The sequence below is a fragment of the Cotesia typhae genome, unplaced genomic scaffold (genome assembly GCF_013202065.1).
Source record: "Cotesia typhae breed Kobodo isofemale line unplaced genomic scaffold, CoteBio_Ctyphae contig_26, whole genome shotgun sequence".
Lineage (NCBI taxonomy): Eukaryota > Metazoa > Arthropoda > Insecta > Hymenoptera > Braconidae > Cotesia > Cotesia typhae.
In genome coordinates, this window is record NW_027423732.1 from 1,977,439 (window position 1) to 1,996,545 (window position 19,107).

The 19,107-nt window shown below is 25.5% G+C and overlaps 1 protein-coding gene across 3 annotated transcripts; it reads right to left on the reverse strand.

Moving 5' to 3' along the window:
- Positions 1-147: 147 nt before the first annotated feature.
- LOC141525163 (uncharacterized) lies at positions 148-18,560 on the reverse strand. 3 transcript variants are annotated; one of them, XM_074239530.1, is made up of 8 exons: positions 18,438-18,560; positions 16,109-16,547; positions 10,000-10,434; positions 8,406-8,822; positions 6,304-6,808; positions 4,190-5,198; positions 2,822-2,871; positions 148-2,724 (listed from the first exon to the last, which is right to left on the reverse strand). In XM_074239530.1, coding segments are annotated over exons 3-8 (2,346 nt in total). In that variant the 5' UTR covers positions 10,363-10,434; positions 16,109-16,547; positions 18,438-18,560; the 3' UTR covers positions 148-2,722. The 3 variants fall into 3 exon arrangements, with proteins under 3 accessions (XP_074095631.1, XP_074095630.1, XP_074095632.1); XM_074239529.1 differs by lacking the exon at positions 2,822-2,871 and having other exon boundaries at positions 18,438-18,559; XM_074239531.1 differs by lacking the exons at positions 148-2,724; positions 2,822-2,871 and adding an exon at positions 3,588-4,110.
- Between the last annotated feature and the right edge of the window lie 547 nt (positions 18,561-19,107).

Consider the following 19,107-nt stretch of genomic DNA (forward strand, 5'->3'; position numbering starts at 1 on the left):
ATGGGAAGCAGTCAGATATGAATGAAACTATTTAATATCTATGAAATCATTTAACAAGAAAATAAAAAAAAATCGATTTTTTGGAGCCGTGAAACCCATCTAACCCCTTGATCAGGAAGAGAAGCAATAAATAATTAACCGATTAAATTACATTCTCGTCACTTTATTCCACAAGTTTCATACATTGTATTCAATTTATTATTTCAATCAAATTCGAACAATTTATTCCACCTTCTCACTTCTAATTTAGTCGATTTTTCACATCTCAATCTGAATTTCCTTCTACATTTCTTCACTCAATCTATTTTTTTTTTTTTTATAACACATTTTACCATTCATCAATTCATTTATTACTCATCTTGCGTGCTTATAATTTTTTTTTTTTTCGCAAACAAGAAGAAACTTTAAAATAAATAAAACACGAAAAACAACAAAATAATGACAATAATAATAATAATTAAAATAATAATAGTAATAATAATGAACATGCTCTATTTTTCTTCCGCGTTCAATTCTCATTGAATTTCTTCATATATTACTCTCTCTCTCTCTTTTTTTTTTTTTTTTTTTTTTTTCCAGTTTTCTCACTGACATAAATTATTAAATTTTCGGCAAAAATAAATTTTTTTTTAAATTAAAGAAAGATTTTTGAATATTTTAATTCATTTGATTTTTGAAAAAATTTTTAAAGTTTCAAGAAAAGGCTATAAGGTGATTAGGAATGTGTTAATAAATAAATTTCTTTTGACTACGAAGATCATTTTTTTTTTTCTATCAATTAATTAATTTGATGGTTAATTAATTAGTTGAGACTTTAAATTATGATAGTTATAATAATAATTATAATTGTTAATCCTCTATTGATTAAATTTGTTTTATTAATTATTAATAAGGCGTCGATTATTATTAATAATTAATTAAACTATGAGACCCTTTAACGACGTGCTTAATGAAGATAATAATAAATTTATTGACTAAATTCAAAATTAATCATCAAAATTATTTTATTTGATGAATCGTTAAAAGGGTTTTACTATATTAGGAAAAGAAAATATTTGAAATAAAAAAAGAAAAAAAAACTCCTGTTTTTTTTTCTTTTTTTTCTCATAAATCTATTTCTACTTAATGTGATTATTAACCATTCGTTAATGATTAATCAATAAATTAATGACATATTTTAAGGTTAATTGATAGTTAATATCAACTCTCTGTTTTTTTGCCAAAATTTTAAAGAAGAAAACATAAATAATTTTAAAAAAAAATTTAGTTTTATCGCTAATAATTAACTTTTTAAATTTGAAGCGACGAATCAACTTATGACGTCACGAACTAAGACTTTCAACTCCAGAATTCTATCTCGGGGTCCCGAGTTCGAGTCCCGGTTAAGGTAATTTTTTTTTTTTTATTTATTATTTTCACAGAAAGTTAATATTTAAATTGACTAAATTGAAATTTTTAATTATAAAGACCGTTAATTTATTAAAATTAACGCTTGAGTTTAAATAACATCCAACAAATAAAACTTATTAAGATTATATTAAAACTATAATTAGTTAAAACTCAAGAAAAAATCAACTGAAGATAATATAAAGACACTCTTCTAAACAAAAAATCCTCATTATAAATAATCACCTCATTATTTATGAATTATATATTATTCTATGTTTTATTCAAACAAAATAAAATTGAGGTGAGGTATATATTTATTTTTTGTTTATTTATTATGTTAATTTTTTTTATTAACGCACAGGTGATGCGTTGGAATTTTTTTTTAGATTTTTTTTTTTCCTTTTTTTCGTTAAAGGACATAATAATTAATAATAGGAATAATATTTACTTGTTTTCTTCTAAGTTATTTATTTTTTTCTGTCTCATTTTCAGGCGTAGTAATATTTAAACCTTTCGAGTGATTAATTAATTAATTAATTAAAGATTTTTAAAACAACTGCAAGTTAATTAATCAATAAAAATTTTTAAAGTTTAAATATTGTTAGAAGCTTTTTTTTAATAATTAATAAACAATTGATCTACTCCTAACAATTAAGTAATTAATATTTTTGTATTAATACAATTGTATATTCTACTATCACTATTACTTTTAAAGCCTTTTTATTTATAATCCTTATCAATTAATTAACCAGACTAATTAATTAATTAATTAATTAATTGATTAATTGAGACAGCTGTGTTGTTTTGATTCTTGTTTTTTTTTTTTTTTGTCATTTTTATGAATTTCTTTATTTATTTTTTTTTTAATTTTTTCGTTTTAAATTAATATAATTTATTTAAATAATGCAAGGGAGCTAGCTGTGCCTCTTATCATGCATAACAAATTCCACATGCCTCGAGGACTCCCTTACTATGGTTTAATTTTTTTAATTAATTAATTAACTAAGATTAGTAGGTCGATAGATCATTGGATCATTTTATGATCGATAGATCAGTTGACCGTCATAAATAATATATTATGTTGAATTTGTTTTATTTTTCGCGATACTTATCTTTATGCTGTTGTTCGACGTGTTAATTAATATAGTGTTTACATTTATTAATAATTAATTATTCTTTAACCATTAATCATTAATTGGGTATCATTATCCTCCACGTGCTTTTAATAAGCGATTATTTTATCTCACTTGCTGCTGTTGATGCCTACTTTTTTTTTAAAGTGTTAATGGGCGCAAAGCTGCCAATGGTCGGCAGTTGAAACTACTGCTGTGTCTCCTGAAATAAGAAAAAAATTTATTTCTACGTTTAGAGTCATAAAATAATCAAAATTTCATTTTAATATGGAGTTGACTCTGAATATTAACCAGCTTACATAAAATTGACCATGAAACATTTTTTATCATTTTCGGGTCTGGAGAAATCCTAAAAAAAACCACAAAAAAAAAATTTCCAAATTTTTTCTTGTCTTAAAAAAGGTCTACAGGCTTCAAAACAATTTTTTTCCATCGTTTCGCTAAAAAGCTTTTTTAGAAAATTTATTGCCCTTCAATTTGACATAATCAAAAAGCCTGTACGATGATTTGCCGCTGAGTTATCGTCAGTCAAAGCAAAAAAGTACTTTTTCACTTTGACAATCAATAACTCTGGAAATAATTATCGTATAGAAAATCGAAGGACGGTTTTGAAAACTACACGATATTTTCTATAAGATACCGGGAATAGCTTTTGTCAAAAAAAATTTTTTTTTGAATTGAAAAAACGACAAAAATTCGCATAATTAAGGATATTTGGATAACTTGGTATAACTTTGGATAAAATGGATGAACAAAGGATATCGTCGATAATTTTTCAACCTCCAAGTGTCCCCTAAAATCCCTGGAAAATTCAAAGCGTTAGAATTTTTTTTTCATAGTGTCCCGAAACTTCAAATTTTTTGTTTTTGCAAAAATCACCATTATGAGCAATTTTTCGATTTTTATTCATTTCTTCAATGAAAAAAAAATTTTTTCTCAAAAATCTTTATTTTTTCAATCAAAGAGATTAATTTTTCAAGAAATTTGAAAAAAAAAAAAATCAATTTTTTTTTGAGAAAATTTTTTTTTTTAATTTCTCGAAAAATTAATCTCTATGATTGAAAAAATTAACTCGACTTTTTCTTACCGCTGCAACTGCCTTAGTTTCAAATCTCATTTTAAAAAATCAATAAAAAAAATTCGATATACCGTTTTCAAATCGTTTGGCATGATTTCTCAAGTTCTATTGAACCGATTTACCTGAAATTCAGTGTGAGTCTTTTCAATACATGTCTCTATCGTACTAACTATTATTATGACAAATTAAAAATTTTTACTATTTTTAAAAAATTCAAAAAGTTCCAAAAAAATTGAAAAAAATGTATCTTTTTTTCGGACAGACGTAATTTAACAAAAATTTTTTTTTTTTTTTTTCATTTTTTCGTAATTAGTACAGTAGCAGCATCCATATAAATTAATAATATTTTTTATTTTTTTGTTTCAGATCATTAGAAAGCTTGTAATCGTAACAAGATTGGTGCACCTTTTTTTTTATACCCCCCACACTTTAACGCCTGATAAGTTTTTCATTTTTGTATTTTTTGACTATTTTTATTTTTTTTTTTATTCTCAAAACATTAATAAACGCCTGTTAAAAAAATGTATAATAAAAATATTTTTTATTTTTTACTTATAGCAAAGTTATGACTCACAATAAAAATACTAACCGTTTTCTATCATTAAGTAATGACAAACTTGGTTGTTTCCAATGCATGTGATCTAACATGAAAGAATCTTTATCAATATCGTAAGATTCTTGTGTTAAAATATTAACATTATCATCATCATCATCATCATCATCGTCGTCGTCGTCGTCATCGTCAGCATGAAGATCACCATTATCATCATCATCTCCAAGATTATTTATCAACTTGGTATAGTAAAAATGGTGATCCGGCTCAGCGATAATCCGTCGTTTGACCGGCGAACGTATCGGATCTGTTTGGATTGACTTATCACACTGTTTGACACGAAACTTCAATGTGAAATTTCTAACTGCTGTTCCGTCTCCAGCAGCAGCAGTAGTTGAAGTGTTTGATGCCGATGAAGATGATAATGGTACTATGATTGTTTCATGATACTCCATGTACGGATTATCATCATTCGGTAGATACAATAAATTTCCACAGGATGATCGACGATAATTAACTGATTCATAATTATTGTTGACAGGAAATGTTGTCCCATCAACCCAGTTCCCGTCGTCTTTTATTGGACGAAAGTGTGTGCGGGCTGATGTCAACAAATCTTCTTCTTCTTCTTCAACTTCAGATTGCTCGACCTTAACATTTTCACTGGCGTTATTCTTTACTTCAATTCTTACTTGTTCTTTGTCTTCAATAACTTCTATTACTTTAGCTTCAACTTCTTGCTTTTGTTCTTGCTCATTTTTTAATTTTAACTCTACAAAATTTCCACCATCATTATTTATAATTTTATTTCCATCAATTTCATTTTTTAAATTATTTAATTTTTCTTTGTAATCATTTGTTGCTGATAAATATTGCTGTTGCTCTTTTTGTTGTCGTTGTTGTTTTATTATCAAATTAATATCATCGTGAGGTGATGAGTAGAATGAATTTATTTTTGGATTATCAATTGTTATTAAATTATTGCCAAGGTCTCTCCAATTCCATGGTCCATCGCCGCCGTAATCTGACCAGTTTAAATTATAATCTAAAATGATAATTAATTTCATTATTATTAAATTAAGTTTTTTAGTTAATTACAATCAAAATTAATTATATAAAATTATACATCAGTCTTGAAATAATATAATTTTTTAGAAAAAAAAAAAAAAAAATCAATTTTTTTTGTTTTATAAATCATTAGAATATTATCTCAAAAATATGCCAGTAAATTTTCAAAACGAAATAGTATTTTTCCGATAATTTGGGGATGAAAAATTTTTGGTAAATATTTTCAAGTGGGGTCAAAATTTTTATAAATTTTCAAAAAAATTTATAAATTAAAAAAAAAAGTTGAATATCAAAATTTTTGAAAAAATTGTATAATCCAAGATTCTACTGAGTATAATTCAAATTACACAGGATATTTTTTCGGATTATATCTACCGTGTAATCTTACACGGTATAACCAGAATTTTCGTGTATGATAAAGATAATTATTTTTCATATTAGACTAATTTTAAAGAGGAACTTTTTCGGGACTTTTTTTTAAAGGGAAAATAAAGGAATTTGGGGATCGGATTTTTTTTTTTATTTTATTAAGGGTACATTAAAGATTATTACCCTAAATTTTTATTAAAAAATATTTAATCCACTTACAGAATTTTGAAAATTTTCATTTTAAAAAAAATGGTGACTGATTGAAAATTTTCTCACTATTCTTACTATTTTTTTTTTTTGTTTTAACCCGACTAAAAAAATCTTTAAAATAAAAATCTTTTAAATTCTGTACGTGCGACGATAACTACATTTTTACTGATTAAAAAACAATTTGGGTTTTTATTTTCAGATGATCCGTTTTTGAGTTATCGAACCGACTATGGAGGGGAAAATTTCTTCTAGTGTTCTATGAGATTGTTAATAACTTTGTAATAATTAAATATTTTTAAATAAAAATTTAGGGTAACTGTTTTTAATGTACCCTTAATAAAATAAAAAAAATCCAACCCTCAAATTCTTCTATTTTCCCTGTCAAAAAAATTCCCAAAAATCACCTCCTTTTTTCGATTGTCACAGTGGTCTTCCCTCTTAATATCAATTTAAAAAAAACATGATTTGATTGTTAGCTTGTAAAATATAATTTAAAAACCTACCAATTTTATCTTTAGAATCATCAATGAACTTTCCAACCCCAATAATCCCAATATCCCATGGAATGACAGTTTCAGTGTCAGCAATAGTTCCATCGTCGCCAACATGATAGTGATTGTTGTAAAAATAGGGTGTGTTGTTACAACTGTTAATAATCTTCTTGCAATTAATGCTGCTGTTCTCATCATTAATAACATCATCATCATCCTCATCTTCATCATTGTCATCATCATCATGAATAATAGGCAATATCAACAATTCTGTCGGATCAACAGGCCAAAGTGGGCCTGATGGTATCGACAATGACGGAGCTGCCCAAATTGATGCCTTGTCGCCAGCATTACCTGGCCCGCTGTCCCAAAGTGCCTCAAGACTGTGATCAAATTTAGCTTGCAATTCTTGCAATTTTATTTTGTCCATCTCTGATTCTCGGTCGTTGTCTCGTTCTCGTTCCATTGATTTTGCAAAGCCAAAAGTTCCTTTATCTTCTTTATGATCAATTGTTCTCTGAAAAAAAATTGAAAGTTTATTTTTGAGCTTTTAAATTATGTCCTAAAATTAATGCATTTACATTTTCTTTAAGTTCATTTATTGTCTATTTGTCTTATAAAAATTATATGTAATTTTTATAAAAAATTGTATGTAATTTTTATAAAAAATTATATGTAATTTTTTTTTTTTATCAAAGTTTTAAAATTGTCATCTGTGGCTCTAGTTTTATTTTTTTTTTTTTAGCGCAAGTATTCAATTAATAAAATGAAATGAAAAAACAGTAGTTTAATAATGAATTTATTACTCGAAGGAAGCTTTTTTTTTTGAAAAATAAAAAAATGATAGTGTCAAACAGTTTACTTGCGAAATAAAATAAAAAAAAAAGGATAAAGGAACCAAATATTGACCAGGCAGCATAACAACTTGATCTAAAAAAATCTAGTAATTTAATTTTATGTTCAGTACGTAATTATTAATTTTTAATTGTACTTAAAATAAATATTTACGCATTCACATAAATATATGCAGTTGATATAATAAAAAAAAAAAAAAAATAAGTTTGTGTACAGTTGTCAGAAAGTTGTGAAAATTAGTCATTAGAACTTAACTTCGCCATGTTTTGTACGAACATTTGTGATTAATTTATATAAAATTAAATACTTCATAATCAATAATTAAGTATTTGTCAAAAAAATTGATTATCGAATATTAATAATCAATAATTTTTGTCAGAAAAAAAATGTTAATAATTGAAATAATACTCTGGTCAAAAATTGGTATTGTAAATTGTCTGATGCATCTAATATTAGTATGGCTTCGGCTATTGATTTCAATATGAGTACTGAAGATAATATTGTATCAGAATACAGGACAATTAACAACAATACTGAAGTTATTAACACGTCAGTAAATAGATTACCTAATATCGAAACTATTATAGATTAAAAATAAAAGTTATTTATAATTCTAGTACGCATAATACTACTGGTCAGTGTTTGGAATATAGGAAGTCAATCTTTAGTGCGTGATGTTCAATATTCGGAGCAACCGGCTGTAACGTTAATTATTACAATTTAATGTATATTATTCAGTATTTAAGAAACAAAAGTGTTATAGTTTGCAAGTTAAAACTGTTGAAAAACGCATTACACTCGTTTTGACTCAAAGTTTTCCAAAAAATTTACAAATTAAGTTTAGAAAATACAATTTAAATAAAATGGTAATCTCCGCAAAATAAATTCTAAGCTAATAAAAAAAAAAAAAAATGATTGAATTCGTGAATTATTACACAAGTTATCGTGTTTCAAACAGAAATTTGAGTTAACTGATAGAAATTTTTTTTTTAACTATTTTGATATTTTTTTCTGGTTCTATTATTTTTAATTCATTTTCATCAGTGACAGTAATCTCCATTAAATTATCTATCGAATGATGTGCAAATTAATTCGACTACGTGGATTACCAATCATGTAATTTATTAAATAGTTGCGAAATCGAGGCAAAACAATTTTTTCGGTCATAAAGCACTCTCTGATGCTTCGCATCATGAGTCCTGCAAGAAAGAAAAGGAGAAAAAAAAAAGCAAAAAATTAATTTAATATACTATACTCACAATGGACATTTTAGTTTTCCTCTTCTTATCGTTCTTTTTATTTTTATTATTGTAATTTTTTTTATTCAAATTATTAATGGTGGCACTGTAGGTTTTATCCTTCTTGAGATTATTATTATTATTTTTATTAATATTATAATTGTTATTATTATTATTAATATTATTATTATTATGATTATAATTATTATTATTTTTCTTTGGGGTGGCAGGCTGTAAGGCTGGAAAAGCTGCGTAATATCTCAACGCTTTATCTCGAGGTGTTAAGGTCTCAAATTTACTATTGTTGACACTTTCTAGATTTTTTCTTTTACTTTCTTCCGTTTCAGTGTCACTAGTATCATTTGTAGACCCACTGCTACCTTCGAGATTCCGCAATTTAGCACACAATTCATCAACCAATGGTTCAACTCCACATTTCTGAAAAAATAAATTTTTTTCAATTTATTTGGAAGAACTTCCTATAAAAGTGTACAAAATGTATTAAATTTCTTCATAATGCTTATTTATTTCTTAAGAAAAAATTAAATTGTAGGGTAAATACATCAATAGATGGACAAATATTATTTCTAAAAGAAATTGCATTAAATTTAAGAATAAAAATGTAAAGCCATAATTTTTTTTAATAACTACACATAGTTCAGAGAATGAAAAATGAATTTTTGAATTTTTATATTAAAAATAATTGTTTAAAAAAAATTTTTTTTATTTGAGATCTCGAATTTTAACTTAGAGAGCACCACCACTAGTAACGCATGTAACAGCTAGCCAGTTCCCCTTCTCTTTTTTTCAATTTTATTTGTTAAATTAAAAAAGACGAAAATGAAATGAAGGAACAGAAAAATAAAAAAATTAGAGAAATTAAAAAAATAAAAAGAGATCTTAAAAGAGAAGGAAGAAAAAGCTGAATGTAAGAAAAAAATTGCAAGAAGAAAATTTGAAAGTAAAAAAGAACAGACCTGTTAAAAAGAAGAAGTCAGCATAAAATATTTTGAACGTTGTAATTTATAAATTTATATAGATTATTATTTAATAATCTAATTATGTTAATACATATTTTACGTTATCTTGCATCAGAGAGTACAACGTGTTAAAGGATGATAAAATTAATTTCCGATATATTTTGAAAATTATTATTCCATTTATCACCTTTTTTTTTTTTTAATTTTATCAAGCTTTAGTTTTTAGAAGAAGAAATTAATCAATTCATCATTACTGATATAAGCAATAATTTTAAAATATCAGTTGACTGGAGATTTTGTCCATCTACTGGATTTTGGTCTTTTTCTTCAAGTTTTTTTTTCTAGATAGATAAAATTGTTACTATTTTGCTTTTTTACTATTTTTTACTATTTTTTACTATTTTTTACAATTGTTACTATTATGCTTTTTACAATTTTTTCATCACAATATTACTGCCTCTCTCTATTTTTACTGCGTTTAAATTTTTTGGAATGATTGAAAAAAAGTTTCACTTAAAAAAAATTGTTCAAAATTTTTTAAAAATTAATTACCTGTCACAATACTCATTTTTTTTTTTTTAATTTTTTTTCATTGTAGTTTTCCAAAAAATAAAAAAAAAATAAAATAAAATTACCTGATCAGCAGCATTTGTGAGACATTGAACAACAGCACGTCGCTGATCACGATCACCAGATATCCGGGCTCTAGGTCTGACACGATGGTGATGTCGACGTCCTCCAGCACCAGCACCTCCGCCACCGGCAGGACGATTAACCCCGGCAAAGTCAATGTCTTCGTCGAGAGGACTCAGGGCCGAGTCGGGGGGGCGACGTAGTAGGCTAAGTACAAAACGCGAGTACGCAACCGGGTCTATACCCAATGCATCCAAGCGTGATTCAAGCCAATGTCGCAACTCCTCCTCGGCCCGTGTGCCAAATACGCCGCCACCACTTGGTGACGTCGTGAGCCCGACTAAACGTAGGCCCGGATTCCTCATTCCCTAAGCAGCGATCTACACCATGAACCTTTTAATTTTGCTAACTCCACTGCCTCCGGGGTGATCATCTCTCTGAAAATAAATATTTTTATGTTAAAAAATTTTTAAATTATTAATTCTCAAATTTTGAAAATACAAAAAAATCATATCAGATTTTTTTCATAAAAAATTTAATTTTCTACAAAAAAGCTCCTCCTCAATTTTCCTATTTCAAAAATTTTAATTTAAAGTTAAAAAATAAAATTATAGAACTTATCTATAGGTTTCAAAAGTTTCAATTTATGATTGTAGCTCAAATATTGAAGACATAAAAAAATCATATCAGATCTTTTTTATAGAAAATTTAAGAAGGTCCGTTCGGCATCAATATTAAATAAAAAATATTAAATTATGCATAAAATTAATTTTTATCTAATAGTTAGAGTCCTCTTTTATCTACTAGTGACGTTTGATTTATTTTTCACCGCACAAATTTTTGGAAAAATAATTTTTAAAAATGTTAGTATTTTTTCCGAGTTTTACGAGAAAATTAGACCTTAACAACTTTCTCGAATTATGGTATTAACTATCGATTAGATGGGGTAGAAAAAAACTCAAAATAAGGTTTTCGAAATATTCAGGTTTCATTTATTGCAATAAGATATATGCACAGAAAAAAAAATTTCTTGACTGGAGAACAAAATTCTTGGGTTAAGAAAATTTTCGGCTGCCTGAACGTTCAAAATTCTTCGTTACTCCCACTTCAGCAATTATCGGAGCTTCCGGGCGAACTAGTCGAAAATTAGAGTTAGAAGTGGAAGGGGAAGGTTTTAAGTTCAAGAAGGTATAAATGCGGGTCCCTTTATCGTTAGCGGTCATTACTAAGTACTTTGTTCAACGTGATTTCACAAATTTCAAGAATGGCTCCATCGAACAAAACCGACAACGGCAAAGAAGACCAGGAGAAGCGGCTCAGAGACGTCGTAGATCCGATGAGGGGTCTGACTCGGGAGGACGTGGAGGAAATTTTGCCCTTGATGACCAGAGAGCAGGCTCAGGTCGTCAAACGGTATGTGGCGGTCTTGAGCCGTCTTCATTCTGGGGAGTCGCGAAAACCGAAAAAAGAGTGGCTCAGCAAATATCTGAGAGATATTTCGAGGCTGAAGCCTTCTCAATAAGAATATTGAGAGAAAATAAGGTTACTCCTTATAAAAATGGCCTTTTTCAAGGCCGCAAAATTTTTCAATACGTAGAATACTTGTCTTGTTTTTTTTTTTTTTTTTTTTTTTTAATAAATAAACTGAAAGAAACATTTCTTGACTGGAGAAAAAAATTCTTGATTCAAGAAAATTTTCGGGTGCCTGAAGGAAGACCGAAGTTGTGTTGGCCAAAGAAAAATTTTTGTTAAAATTTTATTCTTGGTGGAAGTAATTTGTTCTTAATTCAAATTATCATCAATACTTGATGCAATAAATTTTTATATTTTATCAAGATTTTTAGATACTTTAGAGAAGCAGCGCCATCTACTTCAGCTGAGAAAATTCTCACTTTGAGAATATTTTTCTCTTAAGTATTCGATAGCTATTTTATATTATTTTTGCGTGCAATTATAAATATTGAATGAAAAAAATAATTTAATATTATTTGATCTTCTCATTTGACATGTTAACCAATAACAATATTAATCAAAATTTACTATCAAGATATTTAATTTTTTGGAGCAAGAGAAAAATTTTCTAAAGGCAAGAAAATTTATTTCTATCAAGAACTAAATTTTTTTAGAGCAAAAGGCTGAATTTTCTCAAAACAAGAAGATTCTCTTGACTTAAATAAATTTTTGTAGATCAAGATACGAATTTCTTAAAACAATAGAATTAATTTTGTTGGAATAAGTGAAATTTCTTGTCAAAAAAAAAAAAAAAATTTTCCGCTCAAGAAAATAATTAGGAAGAAAAATACTTTCGTGACTAAAGTGATCCTTTTCTCTGAGTAGGTTGCCGTGGAATTTACGTAGAAATCAAAATTTTAAAATCACAGAAAATTTTTAAGTAACTTACATTTAAATGGCGTTATAACATTTGGCAACGTTACGTAGCTCGCGAGCTTCAGACCATTCAATAAATTCAAACAAATTTTTAACGCGCTTATATTTTCCATTCATACTTATTAGTTAATTCATTGTTGCTAAATTTTTATATTTTATAATTAAAAAATAAAACAATAATTAAAAAATACTAGCTTCTTGCTTTGAGACATTCGAATTTTATGGTTTTATAACTAAACGTTTTTAATTAATTTATTTATTTACACTGACTGCAGAAACTTAAACGTGGTTAAGATTATATTGTGCAAATGAAAATGTAAAAAACTGAAATACAGCGTTGCTAAATCACGGACAGGTTACTAACAGCTGATTTACTAGAGTCAAATTAATTTTTGTCAACTACTTTTTTTTTATTTTCAAAATTTCAACGATTAATGCCTCATATACCATTTATTTTTTAATTTCAGGAATTTTTATGAGTTTTTTACTTTAATTAATCGAATATTGACTACTACAGTTTTTATGCCTCAACTGGAGCGAAAGTACTTTCTTAATTATTTACAAAAAAAGCTCCTCATCAATTCTGCTCTATCTATCTTTTTTATTTCCAAAATTTCAATTTAAAGTTAAAAAATAAAGTTATAGAATTTATCCATAGGTTTCAAAATTTTTAATTTATGATTGTGGCTAAAATATTGAAGATACATAAAAATCATATCAGATTTTTTTTTATATAAAATTAAATTCTCTACCAAAAAAGTCCTTGTCAATTTTACCGTATCTTTAATCATTGAGCAAGAATTTTAAAAATAAAGAATAGAATTTTCATTTTTAAATTTAATACTGCTATTACAGAGAAGATTATATAATTGAATAATTTTTTAAAATATTCCATTTTGTACAAAGCTAGTATAATAGTAAGTAATTAATAAAAAATTAATTAAACATAAGCTTCTTATTAATATACACAAGCATAAACTATTCATGTGTAATGGATTCAATTATATAATTTTTTAAATATATTTAATCTTGATTTACTAATTATCATAACTTTATAAATTTGTAAAGATATGTCAAGTAACATTATAATTCTTCATATTGACAAAAAAATTACTTGATTCAAAAACAGACATTTTTTTTTAATTGTAATATTGTTTAAAGATATTCAGTTTTATTTTAAAAAGATAATTTTAATCATTTAAAACTGTTGAATTAAGGAGATCTTTTCGCTCCAATTGAGTTATAATAACTGTAGTAGTCAATATTCGATAAATTAAAGTAAAAAACTCTTAAAAATTCCAGAAATTAAAAAATAGATAGTATATGAGGCATTAATCGTTGAAATTTTGAAAATTAAAAAAAAATAGTTAAATACAAAAATTAATTTGACTTGTAAATCAGGCTGTTAGTAATCTGTCTATGATTTAGCAACGCTATATTTCGGATTTTTACATTTTCATTTGCACAATATAACTTTAACCACGTTTAAGTTTCCGCAATCGGTGTAAATAAATAAATTAATTAAAAATGTTTAGTTATAAAACCATACAATTCGAATCTCTCAAAGCAAGAAGCTAGTATTTTTTAATTATTCTTTGATTTTTTAATTATAAAATATAAAAATTTGACAACAATAAATTAACTAATAAGTGTGAATGGAAAATATAAGCGCGTTAAAGTTTAGTTTGAATTTATTGAATAGTCTGAAGCTCGCGAGCTACGCAACGTTGCCAAATGTTCTAACGCCATTTAAATGTAGGTTACTTAAAAATTTTCTGTGATTTTATAATTTTGATTTCTCTGTAAATTCCACGGCAACCTTCACAGAAAAAAAGGTTCACTTGAGCCAGGAAAATATTTTTTTTCTCGACACAAGAAATTTCACTTATTCCAACAAAATTAATTCTCTTGCTTTAAGAAATTCGTATCTTAATCTACGAAAATTTATTTAAGTCAAGGAATCTTCTTGTTTTGAGAAAATTCAGCCTCGTGCTTCAACAAATTTAGTTCTTGATAGAAGTAAATTTTCTTGCCTTGAGAAAATTTTTCTCTTGCTCCAAAAAATTAAATATCTTGATAGTAAATTTTGATTAATATTGTTATTGGTTAACATGTCAGATGAGAAGATCAAATAATATTAAATCATTTTTTTCATTCAATATTTATAATTGCACGCTAAAATAATATAAAATAGCTATCAAATACTTAAGAGAAAAATATTCTCAAAGTGAGAATTTTCTCAGCTGAAGTAGGTGGCGCTGCTTCCCTAATGTATCTAAAAATCTTGATCAAATATAAAAATTTATTGTATCAAGTATTTATGATAATTTGAATTAAGAAAAAATTACTTCCACCAAGAATAGAATTTTAACAAAAATTTTTCTTTGGCCAACACAACTTCGGTCTTTCTTCAGGTATCCGAAAATTATCTTGAGCCAAGAATTTTGTTCTCCAGTTAATAAATTTTTCTTTCTGTATGTATTTTAATTTTTAATTACATTTTTTCTGAATGATAAAGCAAATTTTCAATCATAAATCGAAAAAACTCAATTCAAAACGTTCAATCATTTTTAACTACACTAATTTTTAGCTATTAAACTTATTTAATTTGCAGTTATTAATACAAATCATAATTCTGATCACTAATCTATAAACCTAATAGAAGTAATAGTGCTGTTAAAATTACACGGCCTCAGCTTGTTCAAATCCGGGGTAGCGCTTTGAAAATTTGGAGGTATAGCTAGACGCTAAATTTTAATATAAAAATTACAATTCATGTCTTTTGAAAAAATCGGTATTATTTAGAAAAGACTATTCCATTGGGTGGAACAATATTTTTTACTTGAAATGATAATATACTGTTTTTTTTTTACTGAATGTTCGGTTTACGGTTTAGTACCTTTTTCATGAAAAAAATAGCACCTATTGGTTGTTCTCGAGATGTCAACTTTCAAGTTAACAAAAATATAATTGTTTTGATTTATAATTGAGAAAACTTACAGGAATCAATTACTGTATCATTGAAGAATTATAACTTGCGCACATTGCTCATAATAAATATCCGGATTTTGTATTACAAAAATTCAAAAAGGAAATTCTCTAGTTTCTGTCAGCATGCATGCAGTTTGCAAGCAAATGAAACAGAAGTCATCATTGGGGCAGATAGCTAATGTTGCACTACAAATTTTGTACAAGTTAACATCAACGATAGCTATCAGGGCAGTTTAAATAAATTTTTTGAATATTAAAAAATTTATAAATCCTGGGAAAATTATCAACCACTTTTTTAAAAAATCCAGTTTTAAATGGACAACTAAAATTTTTTAAACTGAAACAAAAATTATTTACTTTTAAGCTTTAAAATCTACCGACTTCCGACATCAAATTTAAATAAATATTGAGTTATAATATTTCGAATAATATTATCAGTAATTATGATAACTTTTATCCAATGTTATTTCTCCTGGAATATACAATTGAAATATTAACAATCTTTCATATAACAGGTGTTGCATAAAAGGTTTTTCAAGCGTTTTGATTACATATGCCGTTTGTAATAATTAATACTTAAAAATCGCCTACAGACAGATGTTAGTATCAAAATTAATAATTTTAAATACATGTTACATGTTACATGTGAAACCAATCTGAGGAACTAAAATAAAAAATAATTAGTAATAATTATTAATTAACAGTAAAATAATATATTAAAAAATAACTTACCAATAAATTTTTTTAATTAAATTTATTGTCCGTCCTCAAAAGTGACTTAGGTCACCACCACCACGAAATTACTTCAAACTCTTTTAATAAATATGTTACTAATAAAATTAATCACTCATAAAATCACATTTTTTCATCTGTAACGATGAATCCGTTGAATTTTGTTCCTTTCATTTGAAGATTTTAGATTCGAGATTGAAGATTATCGGTAAACCCTGTTGGTTGTTCTTGCTCTTGTGTTTAGTTGATTTTTTTTTATTTATTCTTTTATTTAAATGAGTTCTTAGATGTTGACTTTTTTTAAGGTTTCTATTGTTTGTTTTTTTATTTATTAAGTTACAGTAGTTCCGGTTGTCGTACCTGGGTGGAGGTTCCGCTGTCGTTGATGGGATGGCATGTCTTTGTGAAGGAAAAATTAAATCTCCTTCCCATTTTGACTCTAAAAAAAAAAAAATATTTTGCGATTTGATTTATTATTCTATACATTTAGTAAAAATCAAAATTTTCATTTTTAAAGACGTAAAAATAAAATAAAAAATTTTTTTATTGTAATAAAAATTTTTATAAAAATTATTTAATAAATTTTGAAAGTAAAAACTTTTTGGTTTTCTTTTTCTTCTTAAAATTAAAAAAAAATTTTAAAGCTAAAAAGACATTTTTTTTTTTTTTTGTTTAAGGAAGAAAACTTAAAAATTTTTATTTCACTTATGTTGTACATAAAACTTTAATTTAAAAAAATGTATTGTTCAATTATTAAAAAATGGAGTTAAGATTTTTTAGTTAATTATTTTTAATCCTTCAGTGAATTTAGATAAAAGAAAATTTATTATAAGAAGAAATTATGAAAAATAATTTATCATATATTTAATAATTTTAAAAATTTTAGAGCAAATTAATTATGACAAAAATAAATTAGAAAAAAAAAATTGACGTAAAAATTTTTAAAAATAAAAAATGCAATTTTTGAAAAATAATTTTTTGGAACAAATTTTTTTGATAAATAAAATAAAAAAATTGTTGAGTGACTGCTAGTTTAAATATCATGAAGAAATGAAATAAACATATATTTTTTTTTTTTTTTTTTTTTTTTTTTTTTTTTTTTTTCAAGAAATATTTTAATATAAAATAAGAATTTAGAGACCACAAAGTTTATTTATTAATTTGTTAAAAATAATGAAAAATATAATTAGAAGAAATAAATTAAAACATACTTTCAAAATTTTTTACATTTTTTAAATTAAATTTTAATGAATTAATTTTATAAAAAACCACAAAAAAAAATAGGCTGAGGCTATTCGGACACTGTAGCGTGAATTTTAGCATGGCAAATAATTTGTAATATTCACGCTAGCCTCACGCGGAATTCACTCACAGTGTCCAAATAGACAGTCCGAAAAAAAAATAAATTACATTTAAAATTTAATTTTGTTTTTTTAAATTTATAATTGTTAATTTTAAAAAAATTATTACATAAGACTAATTAACAAAATATTTATGACATTAAAGTTAGCAGTCACGATTTTTTAATTTTTTTTAACAAATCGATTTTTTCCAAAAAATAATTTAAAAAAAAATTGCATTTTTCATTTTTTTAAATTTCTACATTTTGTTTTTCCATAATTTATTTGTTAAAAAAATTCTTAAAATTATCAAATATCCGCTAAATTAAATTTCATAAAAAATTTTCTAATTTTAATATTTTTAAATAGAAAAAAATTATTTTTGGAAAAACAAAATTTGACCTAAATAGCGAATATCAATAAAAAAAAATGGCACATAAAAAAAGTAATGGAATGTATAGTAAAATAATCCCGCGCAAAGGTTAAAAGGACATTTAAAAGAGTAAATTGAAAATAAAGGAAGAAATAAAAAAGTAATTAAAAAAAGATTAGTAAAGTTGAAGAGCATGAGAAGAAAATGAAAATTAGTAGAAGTAGAAGTAGAGAAATAATGGACATAAATGATGCAATCTCTATGACTAATGGAATATTATATTTAAATAAATAAATCCTTGGTGACAATTGTACAGATTACTAAAAGAAGAAAAATGTAGTATTATTTTCGAGTCACTGGACGACAAAGAAAGAGGAGCAATAACCCATGAATTTGTTGTGATAGCTGACGAAAATATTTAAAATAATTGGAAATAACCTTGTCGTAGACTACGCGTTTGGTAAGTGAGTCATAACGACGGACTATGTGCGATTTCACCAAATGACGTTGCTAAATATTTCTAGTGTGTCAATGTTTTTCTGTCAATTATTTAGTTAATAATGTTTGTTGGTTATTTTTTAATGTAATTATCAAGGAATAAGGGATTATTAATTACCTGCATATCCTGAGAGATGATTTTTTCACCCCGGCCTTCTAAACACCCCACTTGGTGAAAAACATGGCGGCCACTAGCAATGGCTACCACTCCCTTCTTTTCTCTCTTTCGTTCCTTCAGTAACGTACAAGCTTGTTTTGGCGCCATGTTGTTGTCAGATTTTATTTTTTACATTTTATTATCAAAATTAATTCAACAGATATTTGATGATTTTTTTAATTTTTGTAACAAATTAATTATGACAAAAAAAAAAATTAACAGGTAAAAATTATTGGAATTTAAAAATTACATTAAAGTTAGCTGTCACTTGACAATTTTTTAATTTTCTTTAACAATTAAATTTGTTCTAAAAAATTATTTTTAAAAAATTGCATTTTTAATTTAGTAAAATTTCTAAGTCCATTTTTTTAATAATTTTTTTTGCTATAATTTATTTGTTGAATAAAATTAAAACAATTGTGAAGTGACAGCTAAATTGAATGTCATAATTTAAAAATTATTTTTTGGAACAATTTACTTTTGTTAAAGACAATTTAAAAATTGTCAAGTGACAGATAAATTTTATTTTATTTTTAATTAATTTTTTTTTTTGTATAGAATAATTATCATATGTGAAAATTTATTTTTGAGTAAATTTTTGAAAAATTTTAAGCTTTTAATCTTCAGGGAC

What these genes read in the sequence shown, in the direction of transcription:
- LOC141525163 (XM_074239529.1), bottom strand. Translation starts at nt 10,362, where the DNA reads ATGAGGAATCCGGGCCTACGTTTAGTCGGGCTCACGACGTCACCAAGT. An exon ending in GGAAAACTAAAATGTCCATT is followed by an intron (nt 6,809 to 8,405) that starts GTGAGTATAGTA and finishes ATTTTTTTTCAG; the next exon opens with AGAACAATTGATCATAAAGA. An exon ending in TGATTCTAAAGATAAAATTG is followed by an intron (nt 5,199 to 6,303) that starts GTAGGTTTTTAA and finishes TTATCATTTTAG; the next exon opens with ATTATAATTTAAACTGGTCA.